Genomic DNA, 26,857 nt, shown 5'->3' with positions numbered 1-26,857 from the left:
AATCCTCTCTAAAAGCTGTCTATGACTATAGCCACCACCACTTCCTATGGAAGTGAATTCCACATGTCAATTACTCTTTGGGTGAATCAGTACTTCCTTTTAAATGTTCTAAGCTCATTAATTTCATTGAGTGCCTCTGTTCTTGTATTGTGAGAAAGGGAGAAAAGTACTTCTCCCTCTAGTTTTTCTATCCTATGCACAATTTTGTAAACCTCTTGTCATTTCACCCCTCAATCATCAATTCTCCAAGCTAAAAAGCCCTAACCTCTTTAACCTTTCTTCATAGGGAAGGTGTTCCATCCCCTTTATCATTTTAGTTGCTCTTTTCTGCACCTTTTCCAATGCTATAATATCTTTTTTGAAGTACACTGAGCAGAAATGAACACAGTATTCCAAATGAGGCCACACCATAGATTTATGCAGGGGCATTATGACACTGGCTGATTTGTTTTCAGTCCCCTCCCTAATAATCCCCAGTTTAGCATTTGCCTTTTTTATTATAGCCACACACACTTGTAATAAAATGAGTTGATATCTTCAGTGAGTTATGTACCATGACTCCAAGATCTCTATCTTGGTCAGTTACCACCAGTTTGGACCCATCAACATATATTTATAGTTGGGATTTTTGGCTCCAATGTGCACTACTTTGCACTTGCCCACTTTGAACCTTATTTGCCACATTGACGCCCACTTGCCCAGCCTCGACAGATCCCTCTGCAGCACCTCACAGTCCTCCCTGGTTCTCACCACCCTGAACAACTTAGTGTCATCCCCAACCTAGTCACTTCACTGCTTACTCCCAAATCTGAATCATTAACAAACAAATTAAAAAGCACCAGACAGAGCCCTGTGGTACCCCACTGCTTACCACCTTCCACTGTGAAAACTGCCCATTTATACTCTATGTTTCCTGTTAATTAACTAGTTTTTAATCCACAAGAGGACTTGTTCTCTTATCCCATGACTGCTTTGTTTACTTAGGAACGTTTGATGAGGAACTTTATGAAAAGCTTTCTGGAAGTCTAGGTAAACAACATCTAGTCACCCTTGTCCACATGTTTGTTCACCCTCTCAAAGAACTCTGAAAGGTTAGAGAGACAAGATCTTCTCTTACAGAATCCATATTGCTTCTTCCTCAATAGCTTTTGTTTATCAATGTGCCTACTAATTCTAGCTTTAATAACGGATTCCACCAATGTACCAGTATTGACATTAGACTGACCAGCCTGTAATTTCCCGGATCTCCTCTGAAACCATCTTAAAAAATTGGGGTTACATTAGCCACCTTCCAGTCCCCAGGAATGGAAGCAGATTTTAGTGATAGATTGCATATGTTTGTCAGCTGACCCACAAGTTCACATTTGAGTTCTTTCAGAACTCTTGGATGTATGCCATCTGGGCCTGGTGTTGAGAAATGGACTAATTTCTGGTTTTATATCTGCTACACGCGCAACACATGGACTGTGCACACATATCTGTATACCATGGGCCAAAGGAAGCTGTTTGCATCACCTACTGTGAGAGACTTCACATAGGGAACACTTGCCTGCATTTTATGTTAATGTAGCTTGCACACATTCAGCTCAAGGCATTATGGGAAGCAGAAGCACATGTTAGCCATTGTGAGCAGAACAACAACCAAAACGGAGAAATTCCCCCATTGCTGAGGATACTAGACGTCATGTTTCACATGGGCCTGATCTGCATTTGAATTGCTGTTTCCTGTTGATGGTATCTTGTCAGCCTGGTAAAGCCAAGATTCATCATATGGGATGGACTTGTAAGTAGGTGGGATTACAGTTTGGCAGGGTGCCACCCACCTGGAGATTCAACTATAAAATGCGAAGACTATGCGTTAAGGTTTTTGCTAGCCACATTCTACCATCAACGCAAAGACCATGGTTCAGGCTAGCCACCTCTCCTCTCATCAACTCCTTTATACTTTGAATTCCTTTCTTGCTATGCAACAATCCTTTCTGTCTATTATGGATCTCTTTGGACTGCAGCCAAAGAGATCCACACACACACACTTGACCGGCTGGTTCTGGAACAGTGTGATTTAGGTAAACTTGTAGACACTATTTTCTGTCCCTTTATTTTTCATTGCAACAGACGAGACTTCTGGAAACAGGCAAGTATGAACGGATTTACCTACCTACCTCCTAAGTAACTAAACTATTTTCTGTTTCTGTAACTCTAAAAGAACTTGAACGTATGCTATTGTGAGACTGATTATTTTGTATGTGTGACTTTGATATCCTTCAGTAAAAAGATTATTTGTTTTGGAAAAAAAACCCATGTGGAACCCGTGTCTCAATTACTGGAACTCTAGGTTCAGACACGACCTTGGTATAGCTGGCCAGGACTCACGTTAAATTTAGTTAGCCTCTGCTGTAAATAAAGCAGTTGGTGTAACACTGGTGATTCGTCAGTTTTTAATTTGTCCATCAGTCGTAGGACATTCTCTCTTATCACCTCAATCCGACTCAGGTCTTTTGACACCCCTTCTGAAATCGGCGGTTCTGGAGTGGGCCACCACCTCCCATCTTCCACAGTGAAGACAGAGGCAAAAAACACATTCAGCTTCCCTACCATTTACCTACCATCCTTTACTCATCCTTTCTTCCATTGGTCGTCCTCATAGCCCCTTTTTGTCTGTCTGATCATTGACCTGCATTTTATTTGTCAAAGCTTGTGCTCCCTTTTATTTATCTCACTTGGACTCGCCTTCCACCACTTAAAGGAATCCTTCGTACCATTTATGACATCTATTACTTTGTTTGTTAATCATGCCTATTTGTACCTTTCCTAACCTGTGGTATACATTTTATCTGATGCCTTCCTTTTGATTTGTTAAAAATGCTAAGCAGAAGTTCTAGAGGCCTTAATCAAACTCAACATTTGCTAGGGCAATAATGTTTTCCAGTCCAGATTTGATAAAAGCTTGGGAGGCAAGGAATATCCCCCAAATCTATACAATACTGCAAAACTATTCTTTATTGCCAATAAAGAGAGTAAATCCCTAGATCCTTCCATAAAACATGTATCGGGGCATCTACATGGATCCATCTGTAACTTTTGTAATAGAAACAAGCAATTACTGATGTGTGTACCTCAAGGGTGTTGGAAAGATACCATATGCTTCTTTTAAAAGTTTAATGTGTGTGTGTGTAGTTCATGTGAGTATGTATGCTCCTAGAAGTCATGACAACCTCTGGAGACTGACTGCGTATGCACTTGGAAATCATGGCAACCTCTAGTAACTAACCCCTACTGGGGGCCTGGGGGATATTCTGAGAGGTGGCTTTGCCCCCACCTCCCACCTCTAGTATTTCAAAGAGGTCTCCCATCCGAGTACTTGCCAGAGTCAACCCTGCTTAGCTTCTGAGATCTGACAAGATCAAGCTTGCCTGGGCTATCCAGGTCTGGGTGATACCATATATTAACTTTCAACGGCAGTAGGTTTTATTAGATGGTACACCAGACATAACTCTTAGGCATGCATTGAGAAAATTTCCAGTTTGTCCATTTTCCCCATTTCTACTCACAATTTACTCAAATTATCTTATGTGAGAGATCAGATTTTAATAATGTCTGTATTGACTGCAATATTCAAGGTTTTTCTTCCACAGCGTTGATTTATCAAGAAATGCTGAGATAGAGTCACTTGGCTTTCTATAATTTTAGTAGACATCTAGATGTGAAAGACATATAACAATTCATTTTTAAAAGTTACTTTGGAAGTGGATAAACACTTCACATTTGGTAGCGCTATGATTCCATAAATGTATGTATTTATAACATACTCTCTTCTCCAGAGCTTGTTAGAATAAAACAAAAATAGCAACTAAAACAATAGAATCAAGCCACAGAGTATTTAGTCTTCCAGAAAAGGTAGTTTTTCACATCCTTTCTGAAAAGCTGCAAAACCAGAGTAGCTTTGAACCTCAGAATATATCATTCAGCAGCCTCTGAACAATTCCTATGAAGGTCCTTCTCTGTTTGACATTTGTCCTTGTCTCATATGATGTGGCCACACTGAGCAGGCTTGTGGCTGCAGGAAGCAGTCAGTGACTGCTGTTGTGAGGGGAGAAATATTAACTAGGAGGTTTCCATCTATGACAGACAACTAGCATCCAAACAACCCACATCTTGAGTTGAGCCCCAAATTAAAGTGGTAATCACGCTGCAGATGTCCCTAATCCCAGCCTCCACCAAAGGCCCACAGCTGGGGCAAAGGGGGCTTTGCCCCCCAGATGTGCCTAGCACCCTCCGGGAAGATGCCACCCCCTCACAGTGGATGCTGGGCTGCTCTCTCCACTGCCACTGCTGCTTCCTCCTGGGCTTGCTGGAGCATGGACTATTAAAGACATGAGCTTTCTGTAGTGTGAGGTAAAAATAGGAACAAAGCACAAAAAACCTGGTTCCCTTTCTTTTTTGGTTTTCTGTTGCTTAGTGTGAGGTAAAAAGCCTGAGTCAGGGGCTGCAGTTCTGATTTCCTCATCCTGATTCCTCTTCCCTGGCTACAGGCTGAGGAGTCATTAAGGTTTCACCCTCCCTCCCGCTGCCTCATGCATGTTTGTTTTCACAATGCTGTAAGTTTCCCTCCAGGAACAAAAGCCGCTTCAGGGTGGGATGAGGGAGCCCACACCAGCCACATCCCGAGTGGAGCCACACTGGAAGAAAAGGTTGCATTATATAAGCATCCTCATGCATTAAAATTATCCTCCACCTTGAGGCTTGCCCGGTTCCTACGCAGGAGGAATGGAGGGAAGAGAGCCGAAGGGCGGGGAGCAGGTTTTTGGAAGGGGCAGTCAATGGGATGGTGTCATGGCCAGGAATGATTGGCCAGTTCTTCCCGGAGCCGCACAGCCCATTCAGTGCCCGCTTCATCCTCCCTGGGACTGAAGCCTCCAAGGGGGGTAAGACCCATCCCTCCAGGATTATAGTGAGAGGCCCCAGCTTTTGGCTTTAGAGCAACACGGCACAACCGCAGGATCACAGCCCCTCGCTGGGTTCCAAAAGGGAACTTTCAAGGGGGGATGGAGTGGAAAGGGTCAGCCTCCCCACCTCCTCTACACTTTGGAGGCTTTTCCGAGGGGGGGGGGATAATGAATCAGGCCCATGCACCATTTTTTATTATTAATTTAATAAATTAGCCACTGCACCCCCGCTCTGCCCCCTCCACAAAAAATGTCTAGCTGCAGGAATTCTCTTCCAAGAGATAGACAGACTTCTGCTCTCATTGAAGCTTCCAAGTTGTCTTCAAGGTCTGTTAAAATAGATAGTCCCAGAGGTAACAAATCAGAACCTTTTGCAGAAGCATATGCAATTCGTGTAGTAGATAAGGTTGACAAAAGCCACCCCTACTGCCAATGTCTAGAGCGCCCCATGGCACCTAAACTGATCAGGCAGGGAACTAACACCCTGCGTATCATCCATGGTCACTATCATCTGCTTAGCCACATCCTCCAAGAACTAGCTTAGAACCAAGACAGCTGTTACTAAGTATTTAGTTATACTTAGTAACAGTATCAATATATACTGTATATTGATAAAAGTCAACTTCAAGGTTCTAGATGTTCCCTCCTAGCAACTCTGTACAGCTGTTAAACAGCACTGTTGATAAAACTGAATTCTGTGAAATTCTACATGTTGATTACCAGGAAGCTAAGATATTCAGTATATTCTGACTGAAAAGAACATTGAGCCAGATTCTACACCATACTTGCTATTCTAGCCTGGTTTTCTATATCAAAAGATGAGGATAGATCTGAAAGTTGCAAGGGGGAGGACTACCTCAATCAGTTTCATTAAATGAACCAGAGCCACTACATTTCCCATCATGACAACCTCGCCCTCTTCCCTCCCTCAGCCATAGGATTTTCCCTCTATTTTTGTCTTCCTTTCTGAATAAGAAGCTCTATCTATTTTCCTCTTTCCTGAAGATCTATGGCTGTCCCACCTTGTCACATTACTGTATTTTTATGCTGGCTCAGCCCAGAAACTTGAGGGAAGAGACAAAAAGATCCTCTTAACTTAACTTTCTGAAATGGCACACAAGAGGCTTTATAATGTTTAAAAATAAACAAAATATTTTATTCAGCGTAGAGAGGGAAAAGTCAGGTGAAATCAGGGGTAAAATGTTCGTGGTAGATCAATAAGAACTCTGAAGTAAGTTAACATTTTCACAAACTACAGTTCATAAGTTTCCAGCAACTGAGAATTTTAATCTTTTCACACTGTCTTAGAATATGTTTGAGATCAGAGGCTTTTGTTTCAGTGTTTCCTAAACACTCCTGCATACATTCTTGAGCTTAAATGACTCTTCAGAAGGCACAGATACACTGCCAAGCACCCAAATCCCTTCTCTAAGCACATCAGGGATCACTCCCAAAATCAAAGTGGCAACCATGCTGCAGAATAGATTAAATATGTCCCCATACCCCAGTCTCTTCCTTTCCACTGGGCAGGGAATCTCTTCTCTAACTAGAGGCTCTTTTTCCTGGCCCGGATGGGGGACTTCAGTGATCCACCCATTTTTCCTTGCCAACCTTCCCAGTCCTCAGTCATTATGAAACTGTTTTCAGTTAGAGCTAAACTCTCCTCAGTCAGAGTTAAACTTTCCACAGTCAGGACTAAACTCAAACTGAGTTCTCTTCAGCAGCCAGTTCCCAAGTCTTTCTGCTCAGTTGACACTAACCAATCAAATTATTTTGAGCAGCCTGTCACTCAAGGCTCTCTGGCTCTGTGAGGCATTAACCCTTCACAGTCCATTACTTGTTTATACAGCACTTGTGAGCTTTTAAAGTGCAGTCCATCTAACAAAGTTCCTTGTTTCTGGAACTAAGGAACCTAAACTTCATTTTTTTTACTTCTTTAATTATTGGGATTTTTTTACTGATCTCATTTGGCACTAACTGGTTCTGTCAGGGTGGTGTAGTGGTTAAGAGCAGAAATCTCTAATCTGGAGAACGGTTTTGATTCCCCATTCCTTCACATGAAGCCTCCTGCTCAGAACTCTCTCAGCCCCACCTATCTCACAAGGTAAGTTGTGGGGAGAGGAAGGGAAGGCAAATGTAAGGTGCGTTGAGAGTCCTTAGGGTAGAAGAGAAGAAGAGATTGGATTTATACCCCACCCTTCACTACCCAAAGGTGTCTCAGAGCGGCTTACAAACTCCTTTCCATTCCCCACCCCACAATAGACACCCTGAGGTGTCGTCTTCTTCCTTAGGGTCGAGAAAAGCAGGGTATAAAAACCAACTCCTCCTTCTTCTGTATTTCTCTATGTGCCTAAAGAGTGTAGTTTTATCAATAATTTGGTCAATACAAAATTCAGTGACTGTGAGCTCCACAGTCAATTCTTAAAAATCGGGAGGTCCATATACAATGTGGTTCCTCAAATGGATGCCACAGTCCAATCAATACAGTTATATATTGGCAGCTGGCAGTCATGAATTTCACCATAGTTCAGCGATTCCTTTGCTGCTGGATTTTAATATCTCAGCCTAAACCATCACATTTTCTGAATGCCATATACCCACCTCCATTTATGTTAATGTTCTTTCATAGGAGACTGCAGTTCTCTTCAGCAGTCAGTTCCCAAGAGACTGCAGACTCTGACGCATACTGCTAGTGTTACGCCTCTTACAGTGCCATCTTAAACAGTTACATCCTTCTAAATCCATTGAAGTCAATGGGCTCAGAAGAGTGCTACTCTGCTTATGATGGCATTGTTATACTACTAGACAATCTATGAAACCCAGTGTCATTGTGGCATTCAACATGTAGCAAAAACCCAAGAAAAAACAATGATGCCTCAACATCATGAACACATTTTAAAATCAGAAAGACAGAGAAGCCAGGAGTTAATGTTAACTATTCCTTTGTATTAAGTTTGAATCCAGTGGCAGGAAAACGTATACCTAGAATTAAACTGTGTTGGTCTTCAAGGTGCCACTGGACTCAAACTTTGCTCCATTGCTTCAAACCAGAACAGCTACCCACCTGACTATATATTCTTTTTTATACAATTAAAGCATTTGGATAGTTTATGTGGAAAGAGATGCCTTTTTTGTGTAACTTATTTTTATTTACATATTTATGACTACATTTGACATCAGAAACCAGTGTCGTACTATGAATGACATGCAGTCTACACAGCAAGGCTTGATGCTAAATATTCAGGCTAACAATGATTAGGCAAAGTGACAGATAAGTTACCAGGGAACTCTGCAGGAGCTCTAATACAGACTGTAGTACAGACCACAGCAGTCTGGGCCCTTCTCCTCTTTTTTCATACTCTAGCAGTGGGAGGGTACTCTTCAGTGGGAAGGTAATGGGAGTGTAATGGAAAGGAAAATAAAGTCGGTTCCCTGCAGATAGTTCAAAGATTATCAGTCAGTTACACAGTAATTCTGTCAACATCTTCTTCAACGGACTGATCCTTTGAAAGACTAGTTTTTTGCCTACTGCCTAGCCACAAGCAGTTCCTGGACTTTTTCCTGGATGTGTCTTCTACCATCCCACTTCTTGTTTACTGGGGCCAACTTGTTCTAGTACAGTCATCACAATATGGAGTGTTCTGTCACTGACTACTCAACAGTGATATGCCCTCATTCCTAACAGCAGGAAACAAGTCATGTCATCTTTGGGTTCCCTCTCCAGCTGTGAGATCAGCCTGGACCATTGCATACAGGATCCAGGAATGGATTCAAGTTTCTGTAATTAGAGGCTTTGGTACCTAACAGTACAATCCTCAGAAAGCTTTCCTTGCAGTAAGATCCATCAAACAGACTTCAGTAGGATGCTCAGTAGACCTACTTAGGCTTATTCCAGCTAGACTTATCCCAACATAGTTACATTTAAAGTACTAGGTAAATATTTTGAAAAGGTAACCAAAATTATACACTTATATCAAAGCAGTAAACAATGGAAGAGATATTACCTTTCATATTCCCAATCGGTAATACTATCTTTTCCCAATATATGCATTTTTTTCTATTTTACTATTAAAAATAAAACACTTACCACTAAATCCCAGTTATTTTGTTCAAGTAAGGTGATTGCTTCATCAATATTTTCTATACCAGTACATGCCTAAAAATGAAGAAGACAGGGTTCAATTAATTATGTTTAAAAGCAATTATAAATTATTTTAGAAAATTAAACAGGCTGTAGCCACATTTGGTGATATTGTAGCTCTTTTTATCTAGAGTGGTCTAATGAAGAAGAACAGAATGATAGCTGGAGACTAAATTTAATTCCTGCCCAACTCACAAAACTAAAAATGTTAGGCAGCTGATGACAGGCAGGAAAGTATGAACAAATCACATTCTCTCCTTGTTAATCAAAAGAATTATAACATTAACTGGGTTGACCTAGTATGGCAGGTGGTTATTGAGCATTTATATCGTGCTTCTGAAAGGCAAAGCTTTTGACAGAAGCTCAGGGTGAAAAAAAACAAAACACTTTTTGACCAAGATTATCAATGACTTTTTTGTGGCTTCAGCAGCAAATGTAAAATTAACCCAGTGCTAGGCCACGGTGGCTCAGAGGTTAAGATGCTGAGCTGCAGACCGGAAGGTCTGTAGTTCAGCAGTTCAAGACCCTAGTGCCATGTGACGGAGTGAACTCCCGCCTCCGGCTCCAGCTCCTGCCAACCTAGCAGATCAAAAGCAAGAAATTGCAAGTAGATAAATAGGTACTGCTTCGGTGGGAAGGTAACAGTGCTCCATGTGCCTCGGCATTTAGTCATGTTGGCCACATGACCACGGAAACGTTTTTGGACAGCACTGGCTCTTCGGCTTGGAAACGGAGATGAGCACCACCCCCTAGAGTCGGATTCGACTGGCTTTCGGGCAAGGGGAACCTTTACCTTTGTAACCCATCCTAGCTCCTTGACACTAGTAGAATGCATATTTTTATGAACACCACCTTGAATACCCTAGCTGGACAGGGTGTACATTTTTAAAACAGGAATGATATAGCCTATAGCTCAAGTGATCCCAACCTTTTAAAGCCTGTGGTTACCTCTGGAATTCTGACACAGGTTGGTAGCCACTATCATCAAATGGCTGCCACAGGAGGAAGAGCCAACCACAACATGGCTACTGCAGGAGATGGAGTGCCCCCCCCCCACATACACACAGAAAGCCCAAGTACAGAGGACATGAGGAGTAATACTCGGTAAGAGGAGTGTGAAAGAATATAACCAACACTGTGGTGGTGTCTCCCACCAAAACAATGTTATTTTAATCTGCACAGCCAAACAGATCCCCAATGACCAATCAGAAGCCCTGCTGGCCAGAAGCCCCACCCCAGTCATTTCTATAAATACTTGGGGGGGTGCCAGGAAAGGTATCAGCATGATGGGAACTCCTGCTATAAATCTAACCTTTAGCATTTGAGGGGCTCACACTGTTGTAACGATATCATCATACTCACTTTCCCATTCGCTTTCCTTATACAGAACATGTTAAACCAGATACAACTACAGGAGCACACATAGACAATTCTTGCTTTTCTAAAAAGATATGCAAACACAATTGCAGCTATCACATTTTTAAAAATTTCAAATATATCTGTATTCAAAGTAGTAAACATCTTATGAACTAAATCTTCAATAAGCACAAAATTGATTTAGTGTAGGTTCCATTCTATCAACTAGAAGTGATAAGAAAGATCTGTGATTCAACTATAAAGGATGACGCATTTATCTTTTCTGGAGACCTGTCACTGAGCAACAAATGGTTTGCAATCCTTGCTTCTATTTCAGTTCAGCCTAGGAGGTTGACTGAGAGGATCATACTCCAAGACCCTTCACCAAGTACACACTAAAACTCAGCATTTTGTCCCTTCCATCATGCCACTCTCAATTCCACGTTCCAGATATTTTACTTCTAAGAGGGACATTAAATATAGTGTACAAAGAACAGGTGAACTTTCATTTTCCATAGCATACCTCGTTGTAGTCCCCCAGGTTCAAGGAAAAAGGAGTTTACAATTGAAACAAAAAAGCAGAGGTCTAAACATACTGTGATCCAAAACCAATCTAAGCAAACTGGATGTCTGTTTAACTACCAGAACAAGGGAGGCCAAGTATTCATAAGGTTAAGTTTGTTCCAAGTTGTACCATAATTTCTCCAAAATTCCTCTGCCTAGTGTACTGATGGAGCCCACATATGATACTGGATATAGGCTGCTATCCTTATCTCACAGAAATCCACAGGGAGATGGAAACAAATTACATTTAACAGTGTTATCAGTAAACAAAGCCTTCCTTTGCATTTTCCTATCACCACCTGCTCCTTTTACACTAGTTAGAAAGCTTCCTCCAACAGCAAGTTATATTTCTTCAGTAACAGACCCAACACTCTATTTAATGAATGCCAAAGAAAAGAGGTTTAGTATTCTTTTAGGGTTGTTTAGGCTGCAAAATTGCTGGAGATTTGGGGGTGGAGCCTAGGGCGAATAGGGTTGGAGAAGGGAGGGACCGATAACGCCATAGAACTCACCCTCCAAAGCAGGCGTTTTCTCCAGGAGAATTTAGGAATGCCAGTCCCCAGGTGGGGGCAGGGGTTCCCCCGATTTTTAGGGCTTCCCCCAATGCCAGCCAACTGGCCAGCAAGGAGAAGCCCCACCCCCAACAGTCATCTGCAGCCCCATTTCAAAAGAGCAGCAAATTCACTGCTTGCAAGGCAGGTACGCATGGCACCCACTCTTTTCAAGTGGGGCCGCCAGCTCCTGTCTTGCAAGAGGAAAGTTCACCTCTTGTAGGGCAGGTGCGTGTTTCCAAGTGGGGGCCGCTGGCTCCTGCCCAGCAAGAGGCCAGTTGGCCCTTACTTTTTCCAACTGCCCAGCAAGAGGCCAGTTGCCCCTTACTTTTTCCCAACTGCCCGGCAAGAGGCCAATTGGCCCTTATTTTTCCCAACCATTTAAAGGGAAGGTTCCCTTTAAATGGTTGGAAAAAAGCAGGGGGATATGAAAGCTGTGTCCAGTATGTGATGACATCACTCTGTGTGATGTCATCACGCCGGGGATGACCACGCCCCCTCATGGAACGCCCCCCAAATAACTAGGGGCCAGCCTTTTCCCATATGCACATACTCATCCACTCCAGTTCTCTTTGGAGGCCCTGCTTCAGGGGCCCTGTCCACCTGAGGATAGCCAGGTGGGCCTTCTCAGTCATGGCAACAAAACTATAGAATTCCCTCCCCAGGGAGACTGTCCCACTCTATCATTGTCTTCCGTCTGCAAGTGAAGACATTTTTTCTGCTTGGCGTACCCCCCTCAATAATTGTTATTGGCCTTCTTCCCTGGTTGTATCATTGTATTTATATGTTTTCATAAATTGTTTAAATATTTTATTCATACTGTATTTAAAATGCTGTTTTAAAGTCTTAGATATTTGAATGTTTGTCACCTTGGGGACCCTATTTAGGTGGAAAGGTGGCCTAGAAATTATCTAAATAAATAATAGATTTTCATGAATCTATATTTAAGAGTGCAGCTTATACTTGGCATGTATAGTGATTTTTGTCATGGAACTCTCATAACTATCAACTGCAACCTTCCTGTTAGAAAGACAAAACAGAAGCAAGAAAAAATGGCCACACTGAACTGACATTGTCCATAAGCATGTACTGTTTGTAAAGTAAAGGAAAAATATTTTATGAAGAAGTCATATTGCTTTGAATTAGTGTGCCCATTATTCAGGGAACTCTAAAAGTGTATTCAAAACAGTTGTTTAATTTTTAAAAGTCAACAAGTTTATCTCTGTAAACATTTCAGCTCATGCTGGTTATTTCATTGCTGAGCATGAAGCAGTAGTTATACCTCTTAAAAGCAATAAAGAATTCTTGATTTGGTGATCTATTCCCCTACTTGTGCATACTCATATGCTAATTCAATAGAAGACAGGTTGTATTTCGTTCCAACATTCTTTTTTAAAGGTTCATGGTTTCTTTAAGACTAACAAGTTGAATGTGGCATGACCTGCAAGGAAGAACTTACTTCATCAGATGCATTGTATGTATGAGAACAGACATCACACATTTACAATACTTTTATATCGACCTTCTGCAAAAGCTATATCCAAGCAGTTTATGGAGACAGAGAGATAAACAAAACTAAAGCAATAAAACATCCACAAGAGTAAAGCCAAAACAAGACAGCAGAAAGGAATAAAAATAAAGTAAACGCTGAAAACAGAACACTTAATTTCTTGCATAACCAATTAATAACAAAAAATACAGGAGAGTCTGGCACCAGAAAAATAGTATGGAAGCTGCTAGGAGGACCTCTATATAATATAATTAATGCTATAATCAAGCAGAAAATACTTGCTTTCCTGCAGACACCCATCTACTTTCAGCAAACAGAGTTCTTTGGAGAAGGCCCTCAGATGCCGAACTCCACTGCTAGGCAGGTTCATCCAGAACAATGCAGCTGTCCATATACCCTGGTCCTAAATAGTTGAGAACTTTCAATGCCACGATCAGCACTTTGAATTGTGCCCAGAAACATACTGGGAAGTACTGAAGATTTTTAATTACTGGTATAATAAGCACTTTGTAGCAGATCTATCCAGAATCAGTTTAATTTTTCAAAAGCTTCCCAAAAGCATCCCCACATATCACACATCAGTCGTCCCTCTTTCTCTCCTGCCCACAAGGTAGCCGGGCAGTCCGGAATGGGGAGTGATTTCTGTTGTATTTTAATTGTAAAGTTTTTATGTTTTTATTCACTGTTGTACATTGCCCAGAGTCCCAGTAGCAGGGATGGGTGAAACAACAACTGTTAATTGCCACAGGACTGGACACTGAAGGGGAGCTGAAAAGCGGGAAGGTGAAAAGAAATAGTTGGAGAAACTAAATTGGGGGGTGCAGTGAGATGCATTGTAGGGGGATTGATTTTTAGAACAGAAAGTTATTGGGAGGGCAATCTGGAAAATAAAGTAATCTGTAAGGAGAACAATTATTTTCAATATGTATGGGGTTGAGGAGAGGCAACTGGGTTTAGGTGTTGCATAAGAAGATTCTTGCTGGGTCAGACCAAGGCCTATCTACTGCAGTACTCAATGTTCAACAGTGAGCAGCCTGATGCTTGTGGAAATTCCTAAACAGAGCATGAAAGTGCAGTCATGTTCTTTATTTGTCCCTAGCATCCAGCATTGCATATGGAAGTTCCATCATGACTAATCAGTATTGATAGACCTGTCCTCCTTGATTTTGTCTAATCCTTTTAAAAAGTCATCTTTCTAAGCTACCTCTCATTTGTCTGTGAAAACATGGAAGTTACCCAAAAGAGCAAGTAACTGACAGTTAAACATACCATGACATTTCCACAAAGGAGAATCATAGAATTAAAAAGTCATAGGGGGGCCTAAAGACCACCCAGTCCAAACCCCTATATTATGCAGGAAGATCAAAAGTATCCATGACAAATAAATGCCCAATCTCTACTTAAACACCTCCAAGAGGGAGAACCTACAACATCCCTGGGCAACTGATTCCACTATTCAACTGCCCTTATGTTTTAAAAGTTTTTCCTAATATCCCACCAATATCTCCCCATTCATAATTTAAATCCATTATTATGAGGCCTATCCTCTACTACCAACTGAAATAGAGCCTTAACCTTCACTAAATGACAGCCCTTCAAATTCTTAAAATGAGTAATCAAATTCCTCCTCAACCTCCTCTTCTCCAAGTCAGTAGGCTTTGTATTAGAAGATTCCCTACAGATTCCACCTATGGCTCATACTCAGTTTATGGCCAGGGGCAAGTCAATTGTATCCATCTAGTCCACCATTCCAAGGGCAGCCAGAAAAATACTTCTGGGAAGCTTGCAAGCAGGAAATGAAGGCAACAGCCTTCCCATGTTTGCTGACAGCACTTAGTGTTCACAGATATACTGACTCCTGACATGACTGATAGGAGGGCCTTCCCCTAAGTCTAGCAGTCAGGAAAAACTGGGTTTGTGGAACTGTGATGGGAACACAAGAAGAGCCCTGCCGGATCAGACCAGTGGTCCATCTAGTCCAGCATCCTGTTTCCCTCGGTGGACAGTCATCTGTCCTGCAGGGCCAACAAACAGGGCATAGGGGCCAAGCCCTTCTTCTGATGCTGCCTCCTAGCAGTGGTATTAAAAGATTTGCTGCTTCTAAATATGGAGGTTCCTTTTGGTCACCAAGATTAGAAGCTACTGATTGATCTATCCCTCATAAATATGTCTAAACCTCTTTTAAAGCCTTCTGTGCTCAGAGCCATCACTACATCCACTTGTTGAGTAAAGAAATACTTTTTTGTCCATCTTGAATCAATTGCCCATCAAATTTATTGAGTGCCCCCATGTTCTAGTCTTATAGGAGAGGGAGAAAGAGTTTTCCCTATCCACTCTCCCTACCCCATGGATATTTTTTTTAACTTCTATCATATCCCTACTTAATCATCTTTTTTCTAAACTGAAAAGCACCAGACTCTTTAGCCTTTACTTGGAGAAAAGGTGCTCCAATCATCTCAATTGCATTCTTCTGTGCTTTTTTCATTTCTGCAGTATCTTTTTTGAGATACAGTGACCAGAACTGTACATAGTGTTCCATGGAAATGCTATAGATCTACACTGAGCATTTACATTACTGGCCAATTTATTTTCAGTTCCTTTCCCAACTAACCCCTAGTATGGAGCTTGCCTTTTTTCATTGTTGCCACATACCAAGAAAATGTTTCCATCAAGCTATACACTATGACCCTGAGTCAATGTTTTCATCAAGCTATCCACAACCCCAAGACCTCTTTCCTTCTTAGTTTCTGCTAGTTCAGGCAGCATCACCATGCATTCAAAGTTAAGATTTTTTGCTCTACTGTGCACCATATTACACTTAACTGCACTGAATTTGTCATACTGTTTCTTACTCACTCCATTTGGAGAGATAATCTTGGAATGACTTGAAAGAGAGACAAAAAGCAATGCAGCTATAGCGTTGCAGGTATTCTCCCACCTCACCCCCATATACTTTTTGGTGAACTTGGGCAAGATTCAGGTATTCAGAAAGATGTAAAAGAGAAAAAATAATGGGAATCCCCATGATGGGGGGGGCAGAATCAGCTCATAGCTTACGCTGTACAGGCCGAAAGGAAACAGCATCAGCTGCAATTGGAACTTATTGGGATGGGAATGGGTTTTATCATGGCATATTATAGAGAGTAGAATACCTTAGACACTGTTCTCATTTTGTAAAAATGTGGCAGTCCTTATATTAACAACATAGGCTGGTAGACAGTGCTGGGGAGGAGCCAGTGGTCGTGGTACATGTTGGCACCAACGATGTGGGGAAATGTGGTCATGAAGGCCTGGAGGAAAAATTTAGGCTGCTAGGCAGGAAACTCAAGGCCAGGACCTCCAAAGTAGCCTTCTTAGAAGTGCTACCTGTTGCACACGCAGGGCTGGAGAGACATGAACAGATCAGGAGTCTCAATGCATAGATGAGACAATGGTGCAGTGGGGAAGGGTTCAAGTTTGTTAGGCACTGGGATGCTTTTTGGAACAAGAGGGAGCTGTACAAAAGAGACAGTCTCCACTTGTCCAGAGAAGGAAGGAGGCTGCTGGCGCTTAAAATCAAAAAAGGTGGCAGAGCAGTTTTTAAACTGAATATTGGGGGAAAGCCGACAGGAGATGAAAAGTGTCTGGTTCAGGATGGCTTATCTCAAAGAGATGAAGGGGTAGCTGTTACTTTTCTACAAGGAAATAGATTAGAATTGTCCACTGAGATTGTGGCTAACAATATGGACTACATAGCAAGGTCTCAAGGAAGCAGGAGGAAGGTTGTGGGCCTAACATGCATGGGAAACTATAGGTGTTTATACACAAATGCTAGAAGTGTCTGGGGTAAAATTGGGGAGTTGAAATGCTTGGTGTTGGGAGGAAATACAGACACTGTGGGTATTTCAGAAACTTGGTGGGATGAGGAAAATCAGTGGGATATGGTGATTCCTGGTTATAAATTATATCAGAAGGATGGGGGGGGGTAGAGGTGAGGTGGCTTGGTATGTCAGAGAGGGTATACAGTCCAGTAAGATTGAGAAGGTAAGAGAATTGTATTCTCTTCTGGAAATGCTATGAGATGAAATAGTGGGCCCTAAAGGAAGTTTAACACTGGAAGTTTATTATCACCCACCAGATCAAAAGATAAAGGAGGATTATAAAATGATGAATTAATTAAAGATAGCAGCTAGATGAAATAACTGTGTCATAATAGGTGCTTTGAACTACCCACACGTTGACTGGGTCAACATGTGTTCAAGTCACGAAAAAGAGACTGAGCTTCTAGACACTCAATGACTGTGCTATGGAGCAGATTCTGGATTTAGTCCTAAGTAACGGCCAAGACCTGGTGAGAGATGTAAAAGCAGGGGTCATTTGGGGAGGGACGCGGGGGGACGCCATCCCCCCAGGTGAGGTGCGGGAGGGCGGGGCCTGGAGCTCCCTGCTGGTGCCCGCTGGAGGTCGCCGCCGGCTGTGGGGAGGACTTCCGGTGATGTCAGGGGGTGTGGCATATGCTAATGAGTTATGCTAATGAGTCCCCCTAGCTCTTTTTCTACGAAATGACCCCTGTGTAAAAGTGATTGCACCACTTGGGAACAGTGACCATAATGTTACTGAGTTCAAAATGTGTATAAATAGGTAGTTGCCCAAAAAGACCAACACACCCACTTTTAACTTTAAAAGGGGTAACTTCTCTGAAATAAGGGGCCATGTGAGGAGGAAACTGAAAGGAAAAGTAGAAAGGGTCAAAACCATTGGGGAAGCTTGGAGACTATTTAAAACTACAATCCTAGAAGCTCAGAAAAAATATATACCGCAGATTAGGAAAGGCACAAATAGGTATAGAAAAAAGCCTGCATGGTTAACAAAGTAACAGAAGCTGTAAAAGGTAAGAAGGATTCCTTTAAGTGGTAGAAAGCTAGTCTCAGTGAGGTTGATAAAAGGGAACACAGGCTGTGGCAAATAAAATGCAAGTCTGTGATCAGGCAAGCAAAAAGGGAATATGAGAAGCATATTGCAAAAAACATAGTGGCCAACAATAAAACTTTCTTCAAATACATTAGGAGCAGGAAACCAGCCAAGGAGGCAGGGGGGCCCTTGGATGACCAAGGGGTAAAAGGAGTACTGAAGGATGACAGGGAAATGGCTGAGAAGCTAAATGCATTTTTTGCCTCTGTCTTCACTGTGGAAGATGAGGAATGCTTGCCCACTCCAGAACTGCTGATTTCAGGAGGGGTGCTGAAAGACCTGAGTCAGATTGAGGTGATGAGAGAGGAGATCCTCCAACTGACAGACAACTTAAAAACTGATAAATCACCAGGCCCAGATGTTATACATCCAAGAGTTCTAAAAGAACTCAAATGTGAACTTGTGGATCTCCTGACAAAAATATGTAATCTTTCATTAAAATCTGCCTCCAATCCTGAGGACTGAAAGGCAGCTAATGTCACTGCCATCTTTAAAAAGGGTTCCAGAGGAGATCCAGGAAATTACAGGCCAGTCAGTCTGACGTCAATACTGGGTACGGTAGAAACTGTTATTAAGGAAAAAAATAGTAAGCAAATTGATGAACATAAACTATTGAGGCAGACTCAGTATGGGTTCTGTAAGGGAAGATCTTGTTGAGGATGGGCGAGTGGGTATCAACGTGGCAAATGGGATTCAATGTGGCCAAGTAAAAAGTGATGAACATTGGGGCCAAAAATCATAATTATAAATACATGTTGATGGGGTCCGAACTGGCGGAGATTGATCAAGACAAAGATCTTGGGAGTTGTAGTAGATAACTCAGTGAAAATGTCAAGACAGTATGTGACTGCAATAAAAAAAGGCCAATACTATGCTGGGGATTATTAGGAAGGGAATTGAAAACAAATCAGCCAGTATCATAATGCCCCTGTATAAATCGATGGTGTGACCTCATTTGGAATACTGTGAGCAATTCTAGTCACCACACCTCAGAAAGGATATTATAGCACTGGAAAAAGTGCAGAAGAGGACAACTAGAATGATAAAAGGGTTGGACCACTTTCCCTATGAAGAAAGGTTAAAGCGTTTGGGGCTCTTTAGCTTGGAGAAATGATGACTGAGGGGTGACATGATCAAGGTTTACAAGATTATGCAGGAGACAGAGCAGGCAGAGAAAGAAATACTTTTCTCCCTTTTGCACAATACAAGAACTTGTGGGCACTCAATGAAATTGCTGAGCAGTCGGGTTAGAATGGATAAAAGGAAGTACTTCTTTACCCAAAGAGTGACTAACACATGGAATTCACTGCCACAGAAGGTGGTGGCAGCTACAAGCATGGGCGGCTTCAAGAGGGAACTGGATCAACATATGGAGCAGAGGTCTATCAGTGGCTATTAGCCACAAGGTATAGATAGGGACTCTGGGGCAAGTGATGCTCTGTCTTCTTGGTGCTTGGGGGGGTCAACAGTGGGAGGGCTTCTAGTGTCCTGGCTCCACCGGTGGACCTCCTGATGGCACCTGGTATTTTTGGCCACTGTGTGACAGAGTGTTGGACTGGATGGGCCATTGGCCTGATCCAACATTGGCTTCTCTTTTGTTCTTAACATTTGGAGATTAAAGAGTCAATGGAAGACGAAAGCTATATTTTCCAAGATATTTCATGCTCAGATAGAACAATCTGGGGAACAATATTTTACATTAACAATTAAGCTTCCCACTTTTGATGGGGTTCAGCCAACTCAGTTGAGAGCCTAGGGCAGGGGTGGCCATACTGTGGCTCAGGAGCTGCATGCGGCTCTTTCACACATATTGTGCGGCTCCCAGCAGGGTGGCTGGGGAAGCTAAATATAATTAGCAAACATATCATTGGACAAATAAATATCAGTATCAGTATCTGCTTTTACTGCTTCTGATATTATTTTTGGCAGTCTCATTTAATGTTAATAAAAAGCAAATCTGCATATTTCCCAGTAAAAACGTGTAATATTTGTGCATGTCTTGCAGCTCTCAAACATATGACATTTATTCTATGTGGCTCTTATGTTAAGCAAGTTTGGCCACCCCTGGCCCTAGGGGTTATACTGGACCCAGGAGGAGGTTTGGAATAGAAACTGCCTTTATTGTCCTGATGGATGACCTTTGCTAGGAAAAGTACTGCTGGAAATGTAAGAATAATGTGGGTACTTACTATCATATGTGGTGGAAATGTAGAAAGATATACAAATTTTGGGGTAAGGTTCGTAAAATAATATATGATATAATAGATATTGACTTCAACAGCTTTTGATATGACTGACCACAGTATCATTCTGAACAGGGTACTGGAGGCAGTACATTTCATTAATACTGTTCTTGACAGGCACCAGAAGGTGGTGATGAAAGACAGTTGTTCAGACCAATTTATAAAATAGGGTTCCCTGATGCTCTATCTATCCCCCATTCTATTCAAATCTGCATGAAACCACTGAGAGGTCATTTGGAAATTTAGAGTTAAGAGTCATCAGTCAGCTGATATGCAATTCTATTTTTCCTTTTCAACAACAAGTGAAACAGCTGGTGTTCTTAATAAGTGATAATTGGCTGGACAAATGCTAGTAAACTGAAACTCGATCCAGACAAGAAAGAGGTGGTGTTGATAGCTTCTATGTCAGATGAGAGAATGAAGTCAGAATGTTTTGGGTGAGATTGCATTCCCATCAAAAGAAAAAATGTGCCATTTGGAGGCTTAGATATCCTCTGTGGAATGTTCTTTGGCCAGCTTCAATTGATTTGCTGCTGTGGCCCTTCATGAGAAAATTGGCTGGCCAAATTTATCCATGCTCTAGCCTATCCAGGCTAGACTACTGCAATGTGATCCATGTAGGGCTGCCTTTGAAGAAGAAGAAGAAGAGAATGGATTTATACCCTGCCCTTCACTACCCAAAGGTGCCTCAGAGCGGCTTACAAACTCCTTTCCCTTCCCCTCCCCACAACAGACACCCTGTGAGGTAGGTGGGGCTGTGAGAACTCTTGACAGAAACTGCTCTTTTTCAAGAACAGCTGTGCCAGAGTTATGGCTTGCCCAAGGTCATCCAGCCAGGTGCAAGTGGAGGAGTGGGGAATCAAACCCGGTGCTCCCAGATTAGAGTCCACACACTTAACCACTACACCAAACTGGGGTTGAAGACAGTTTAAAGGCTTCAGCTAGTTCAAAATGCAAAAGTATTACAGCATATACTATTTCATATAAGTTACAGAACATATATTTCACATATGCTTGAAGATTCATGTTGGCTACTGATTTGCTTTCAGCTTCAGTTCAAAAAGCTAACTATGCCCTTAAAAGTCTACATAGTCCTAGAATAAGGTATTTTAAAGCCTGCATATTCTCATATAAACATGCCCAGTTACTGCAGTCGTTATCTAAAGGCCTATACCATGTGCCACCATCATCAGAAACGTGTTGGGTGGGCACAAAAGACAGGGCTTTTTATAGTGGTGCCTCATTTATGAAGCATCAACCCCACAAATATTCAGCTGAACCAAAAGTGCTGATTTCTAGCACTGAACTAAGGACATATTTGCTTACCATGTGCTGTGCTGATTCCCCCCTCCCCCCCGCCCCGTTTTTAGTATGTTATGCTACTATTTTAAAATTGTTGATGTTGATTTTTAACTGTCTGTAAGCCACCTTCAGTGGAGTGAACAGAAGAGAACATTATTCATATTTTATATATATATAAATATATATACACATGGAGTTCCAAATAGGGAAATGGAAATGAAAGAAAATGTGAGGTATGGGTGAGGGATGTAAAACTCCAACCTGACAGGTAGCCAGAGGAATGATTACAAGACACTTGCATCTTGTAAAGTTAAACAGAAACACAGTAGCATAAGATCATCTTGTGTTACCACAGTTCCAAACTGGATGTAGCCTGCAATGAAGTGATTACATCAATGCTCACTCCAGTCTGCTGTTTGAATTCTACAAGTCACATGCTTTGGCACATGACTCAGTCAACATACAAACAAGCCCCAATGTAGATCACACAGGTGGACAGTGTAGAAGGGGCCTAAAGAAAGTGTAGCCTGCTCTAAACAATATAGGGATAATTAAAAGTTGCATTTCAAACAAGAAGACCTAATCATATCAGACCTGTGAGCTGTAAGAAAGCTGATCCAGATTCTACCTAATGCTACCAATCTCAGCACTTGCCAGTTATTGAGATAAATTAATAAGCAAGAATTCTTCTGGTTCTTCATTTGACAAAAATTAAACCCTACTGCAATTTTCAAAAACAAAGTGCATATTCAAGCCACACAAACATTTTCAAATCTCATTTATTTCAATGGAGATTTCAACATGTTCTTAACATTTGGCTAAACATCCTCAAAAAAGGTATTCAAGTTACTTTTTTAAAAAGCTTAGAAATCTTTGTTGTAATGTACAAATTTTGTCTTCAGATCCAAAAGATCCAAAGGTTAAGATAAGTAACATTTCCAGTCATCTTTAAGAAACAGGTGAGGGAATGAATGGAAGTTTGAGGGGAAATTAAAATATACCAAATATTGGCTGATATACCAAATTTAGGCCCCGGTCACACGGGGGAGAAGCGTGGCTGTTTGCCCTGGGGCAAACTACTGCGCAGTTACTCGATCAGACCTCCCATGGAGGTCCTGTGGAGGTACCGTGGAGGTTCCATGGCAAGGGAGAGGTGCTGATCACAGGACAAGCCGGCGCACAATGAAGAAGCACGCGCCGCGGCAAACTGGGGGTTTTTTGTGTGTACACGACGAATGCGCATGCCCCGTTGGGTGCGTGTGCGCATCCACAGAGACGTGGACAAAAAAACCCACCTTATTTGCAAGGGGACATGGGCGGGCGCCGGATGCCACCGGAAACGCGATCAGACGCCCGCCCTTGCCCCGCAGTTTCCGGAAACTAGTACCTCCGAGGTACTAGTTTTTTGCCACGCAGTTTCGGCTGGAAGCCTCGGTTGTGCCACGGGAGTGCTACGCTTCCCAGATGTGCTGGTGAGATCGCACCCGGAAACTCCGCCTGTTTTCCGTCTCACTTGTGTGGCTTCTGTTCCATGTGACCGCAGCCTTACATTATTATTTTTTTTTAAACTACATGGCAATGGTTAGCATATATGTTGTACTATATGATCTATTTATGAAGTAGCCTTAATTTTTTTCAAACAGTAGCTACAAATAATTATAAATATAATAATTGCAACTGCTGCAAAAAGGCAATGTAAATGACACAGGAATTATAGCACCTTCCCTATAAGAAAATGCTAAAAAAGGAGGCTTTTTAGTGGTGAAAAAAAGAATTAAGTGAAGATATTTATGAAGACAAACACGGCATGGAAAACATGGAGGAAGAACTTTTTCTCCTTCTCCCATATTACTACAGTTTGGGGCATCCAATTAAAGTGATGGGCAGCAAACAAAATACTTCTTCACCTAACACACAATGAATGTATTGCCATAAGGGAATAGTGATGACCACTAGCTTAGGTGGCTTTCAAAGGAGCCTTCACATTTTTTATAGCTCCATCAACAGCTATTCATGAAAGTGAAATAGACTCTTCATGTTCAAAGGGAGTGCGCTGGTAGACAAGAGCATCACAGGACAGTTGCCTTCACATCCCACTTGTGAGCTTCCCAAAGAATATATGTTGTCTGAAGGAAGCAGAATGCTGGACATGATAAACTTTTGTTCAGATCCAGCAGCACTCATCATATGGTTGTGTCATTATGTCTGTACACTTTTATGGAATTGTTTAAATAAAAATAAATAAATAAATATGTTCTTACAGACTAATCCTATGCAGATTTACAGAGAAGTTAGACCCTCTAAATTCAATTAGATTTACTCTCAAGTACGAGTGCAAAGGATTACACCCTTACTACTGAAGATGGAAATACTAGGGTGCCCAAAAGAACTTATGCATATATTCTTCCCTCATTTGTAAATAGTAAAAACCTCAAGTTAAAAAAAAAATGGAAAGCAAAAAATGCAAGGTTATATTATTGGGTTTTAGCAGTCATATGTAGAATGTGAAGGACATATTTTTCTAGAAAGCAGAAATAAACATAGTTAAAACCATTTTACTGATCATTTGTAAGGGAAAAGGCTTTTCTATAATTTTTCACCAACATTTCCAGTTTTTCCATATCATCCAATTGCTGGGAAAGCAATTTTTACCTTAAACTTTCCAAATATTCATATCTTCATACTAGATATATTAGAGGAATTTTCATATTTGTTTGATATTGTTATTAAGAAGGAAAAAATCAAGCACATGTAGAGCATGGGGGGGCCTAAAAATAAGCTGTGTTGATCAAACACAGACTAAAGGCAATTTACACAAAGGACATGAAACAGAAACACTGACAATGTGTTTCGCTTTGTACGCTTGTTTTGCAAAGGACTGCTATACAAGCCACATCGTTTTACCTCAGCACATTCCTTGTTCAGTAAGCAAGAGGGACAAACATCTCAGGATTAATACTAGAAGTGTAAACCCAAAACAAATGCAAGCACCTTACTCAAGCCTTGATTAATGCTGGTACAAACACAGCAATTTAAACATTCATCGAAACATCCAGAGAGTCAGATTACATCCTGCTGGGGCCAAGAATGTACTGAGATCAGGGTTCAGCTCTCACCAGTCATTTATTCACTAAAGCTGCAGTTCTAGGTCCTGTATATGTACTTGGAAAGCAATGGCATTTACTTGTAAGTAAATGTTATTTAGGACAGCAACATGGAAGACCTTGAAGAAGCTTAGCTTCAGTTCACTACCCATAAAAATGGGAATAATCTACCGAAATGAGTTATAAGGATTAGCAAGATACAACACATAATAATACTACATGCAATTAAAAGCAGGTGTCATAAACTTCCAGTTTATCTATCATAGGTATCATAAACTTTCATAAGCATCACTTAAGGCCTGATCCAAAACACAATATGCCACCCCTGGCCTGCATATTGCATTAGGGGGTCTGCAATTTAAATATTAAATACAGATAGGTATTTCTGTATATTTGAAGATAATCTGTTGCTTTCCTTGTCAGCACGTTTATCCAGAGCTTTAATCGTTTTACATACATTTTCCTGTAAAAACAAACATTCAAATACATTCCTATGAAAAACCCACCTCAAAAGCAGCAACTCAATCAAAAGTTTAGGTCCAACCAGAGCCAGACCAGAAGGTGTCTAATCAAGTAGAGTAGATACTCTTACTAGAGATACCCCGAAGATTTTCCAACACAATTATCAAGTTTTTCATCCTAAAAAGTGTGATTTTACCATGCCTCTTTGCTGAAGCTGAACATTATATGCTGTACATTACTGCTATGTGTGAATAAGTTTTCTATGAGTACATGAAGATGCTTTCTTCAAATCTAAACAATAATATAAAATAATGTCCATGGAGGTTTTATCCAGCTTTCAAGCATACCTCTGGCCATCACAGGCTGGCTCCTGATTCTAATCAGTCTCAATGAGACATCCAGTCCGATGCTATGCATGTTTGTTCAGAAGTGAGTTCAACAGGACTTGCACATTAGTAACCATGATTCAGATTGCAGCTTTACACATATTTCTGTGTGATGAACTTCATCCATCTTTCAGAGATAAACTGATCACAACAGCATTGTTAAATGTATTTGGGACAAAGGCTCATCCTAGATGTAGTAAAATGAAAATACCTTCTGTTTTTAATACTATGATGCAACAGGTTGCCCAATGTAGTTATTTTTAGGAAATAGTTTTGTAAAATCATATGCATTCATATACACCAATCACATGGATTTTATTGTTTTATATTTCTACATTGCCTGGAGCCCCACAATCGTGGGGATTAGGTGATTAAAAATGTAATTAAATAAATAAAAATAAATAAATAAAGCAAACTTTAGCACACATAATGCCACAATACATTCCTAAAGAGTGGATTTTAGCTTGATATTCATACATCAATTTGAATTTGAGTTGTAACATACGAATTGAAATATTCATAAGAACTTCAGAATTGTGCTTATCATTTATGCCTGGAAAATAATCAATACCCATACAGATTTGTAAGTACAATACTGAAGGACGCTGACTTTATTACACCTTCCCTCTTTCTCAGAGGAAAATACAACACTGCTAGAAGGCATCCTAGCAGAAAAAAAATAAGATATAGGCCTTACCCTCATACTTATTTTGTAACTGTGGAGTTAAAACATACGATTATATATTTAGGGCTTAGATTTTATCCTAGTCAGAATTAATTAATGTTGGCAAATAGCCTCAAACAGGCAGGAAACTGCCTTACTTGAACTGAAATGCTGGAGAAACATTAATAAAACACTCAACAGATGAACTCCAACTCCTACAGAAGTATTCAATATCACTTTGTTTGGAAAACAGAGACACATTCTGGGTGGGACCAAAACATTTAAAATCAATTTCAACTCAAAAGGCATTTAGAAGGTTTCTTACACCATATGCCCTTTTAATTTCTTCTCTCTCTCATATCATAGTTTGAAACCAGTATTGACTCTTGGAATGTTGACAGGTATCTCACAATGACAGCACCTTATTTCCGACCCACTACAGCTATTTATTATTTAAAACTTACACAGAGGTGAAGGATACAAATCTAAGAGAACAAACAGCCATATGCCTTTGTCTGAAATATTTTTCTTTGTGAAGGACTACGATAATTAAAAAGACTTACTTATTACTGAAGTAGCTTTTTATTATTTGTGCCACTTGGAAAACAAAATGCAATTTAAAGCAGTATTAATATTGTTTTTAGTTCCACTATCGTTTCAGAATTGCTCACAATTCCA

The 26,857-nt window shown here is 41.0% G+C and overlaps 1 protein-coding gene across 1 annotated transcript in view; it reads right to left on the bottom strand.

Moving 5' to 3' along the window:
* The window catches only part of LOC107116288 (FAS-associated factor 1-like), a 166,324-nt gene that overhangs the window by 139,023 nt on the left and 444 nt on the right, over positions 1-26,857 (bottom strand). Inside the window, exon 2 of the mRNA XM_015418188.1 lies at positions 9,034-9,102. Coding sequence (XP_015273674.1) covers positions 9,034-9,102 — 69 coding nt within the window. The remainder of the gene's footprint in view (positions 1-9,033; positions 9,103-26,857) is intronic.

The sequence above is a fragment of the Gekko japonicus genome, unplaced genomic scaffold, assembly GCF_001447785.1.
Source record: "Gekko japonicus isolate JY-2015 unplaced genomic scaffold, Gekko_japonicus_V1.1 scaffold2329, whole genome shotgun sequence".
Lineage (NCBI taxonomy): Eukaryota > Metazoa > Chordata > Lepidosauria > Squamata > Gekkonidae > Gekko > Gekko japonicus.
The sequence above is the reverse complement of the archived record's forward strand: the minus strand, read 5'-3'. Positions and strand labels throughout refer to the sequence as shown.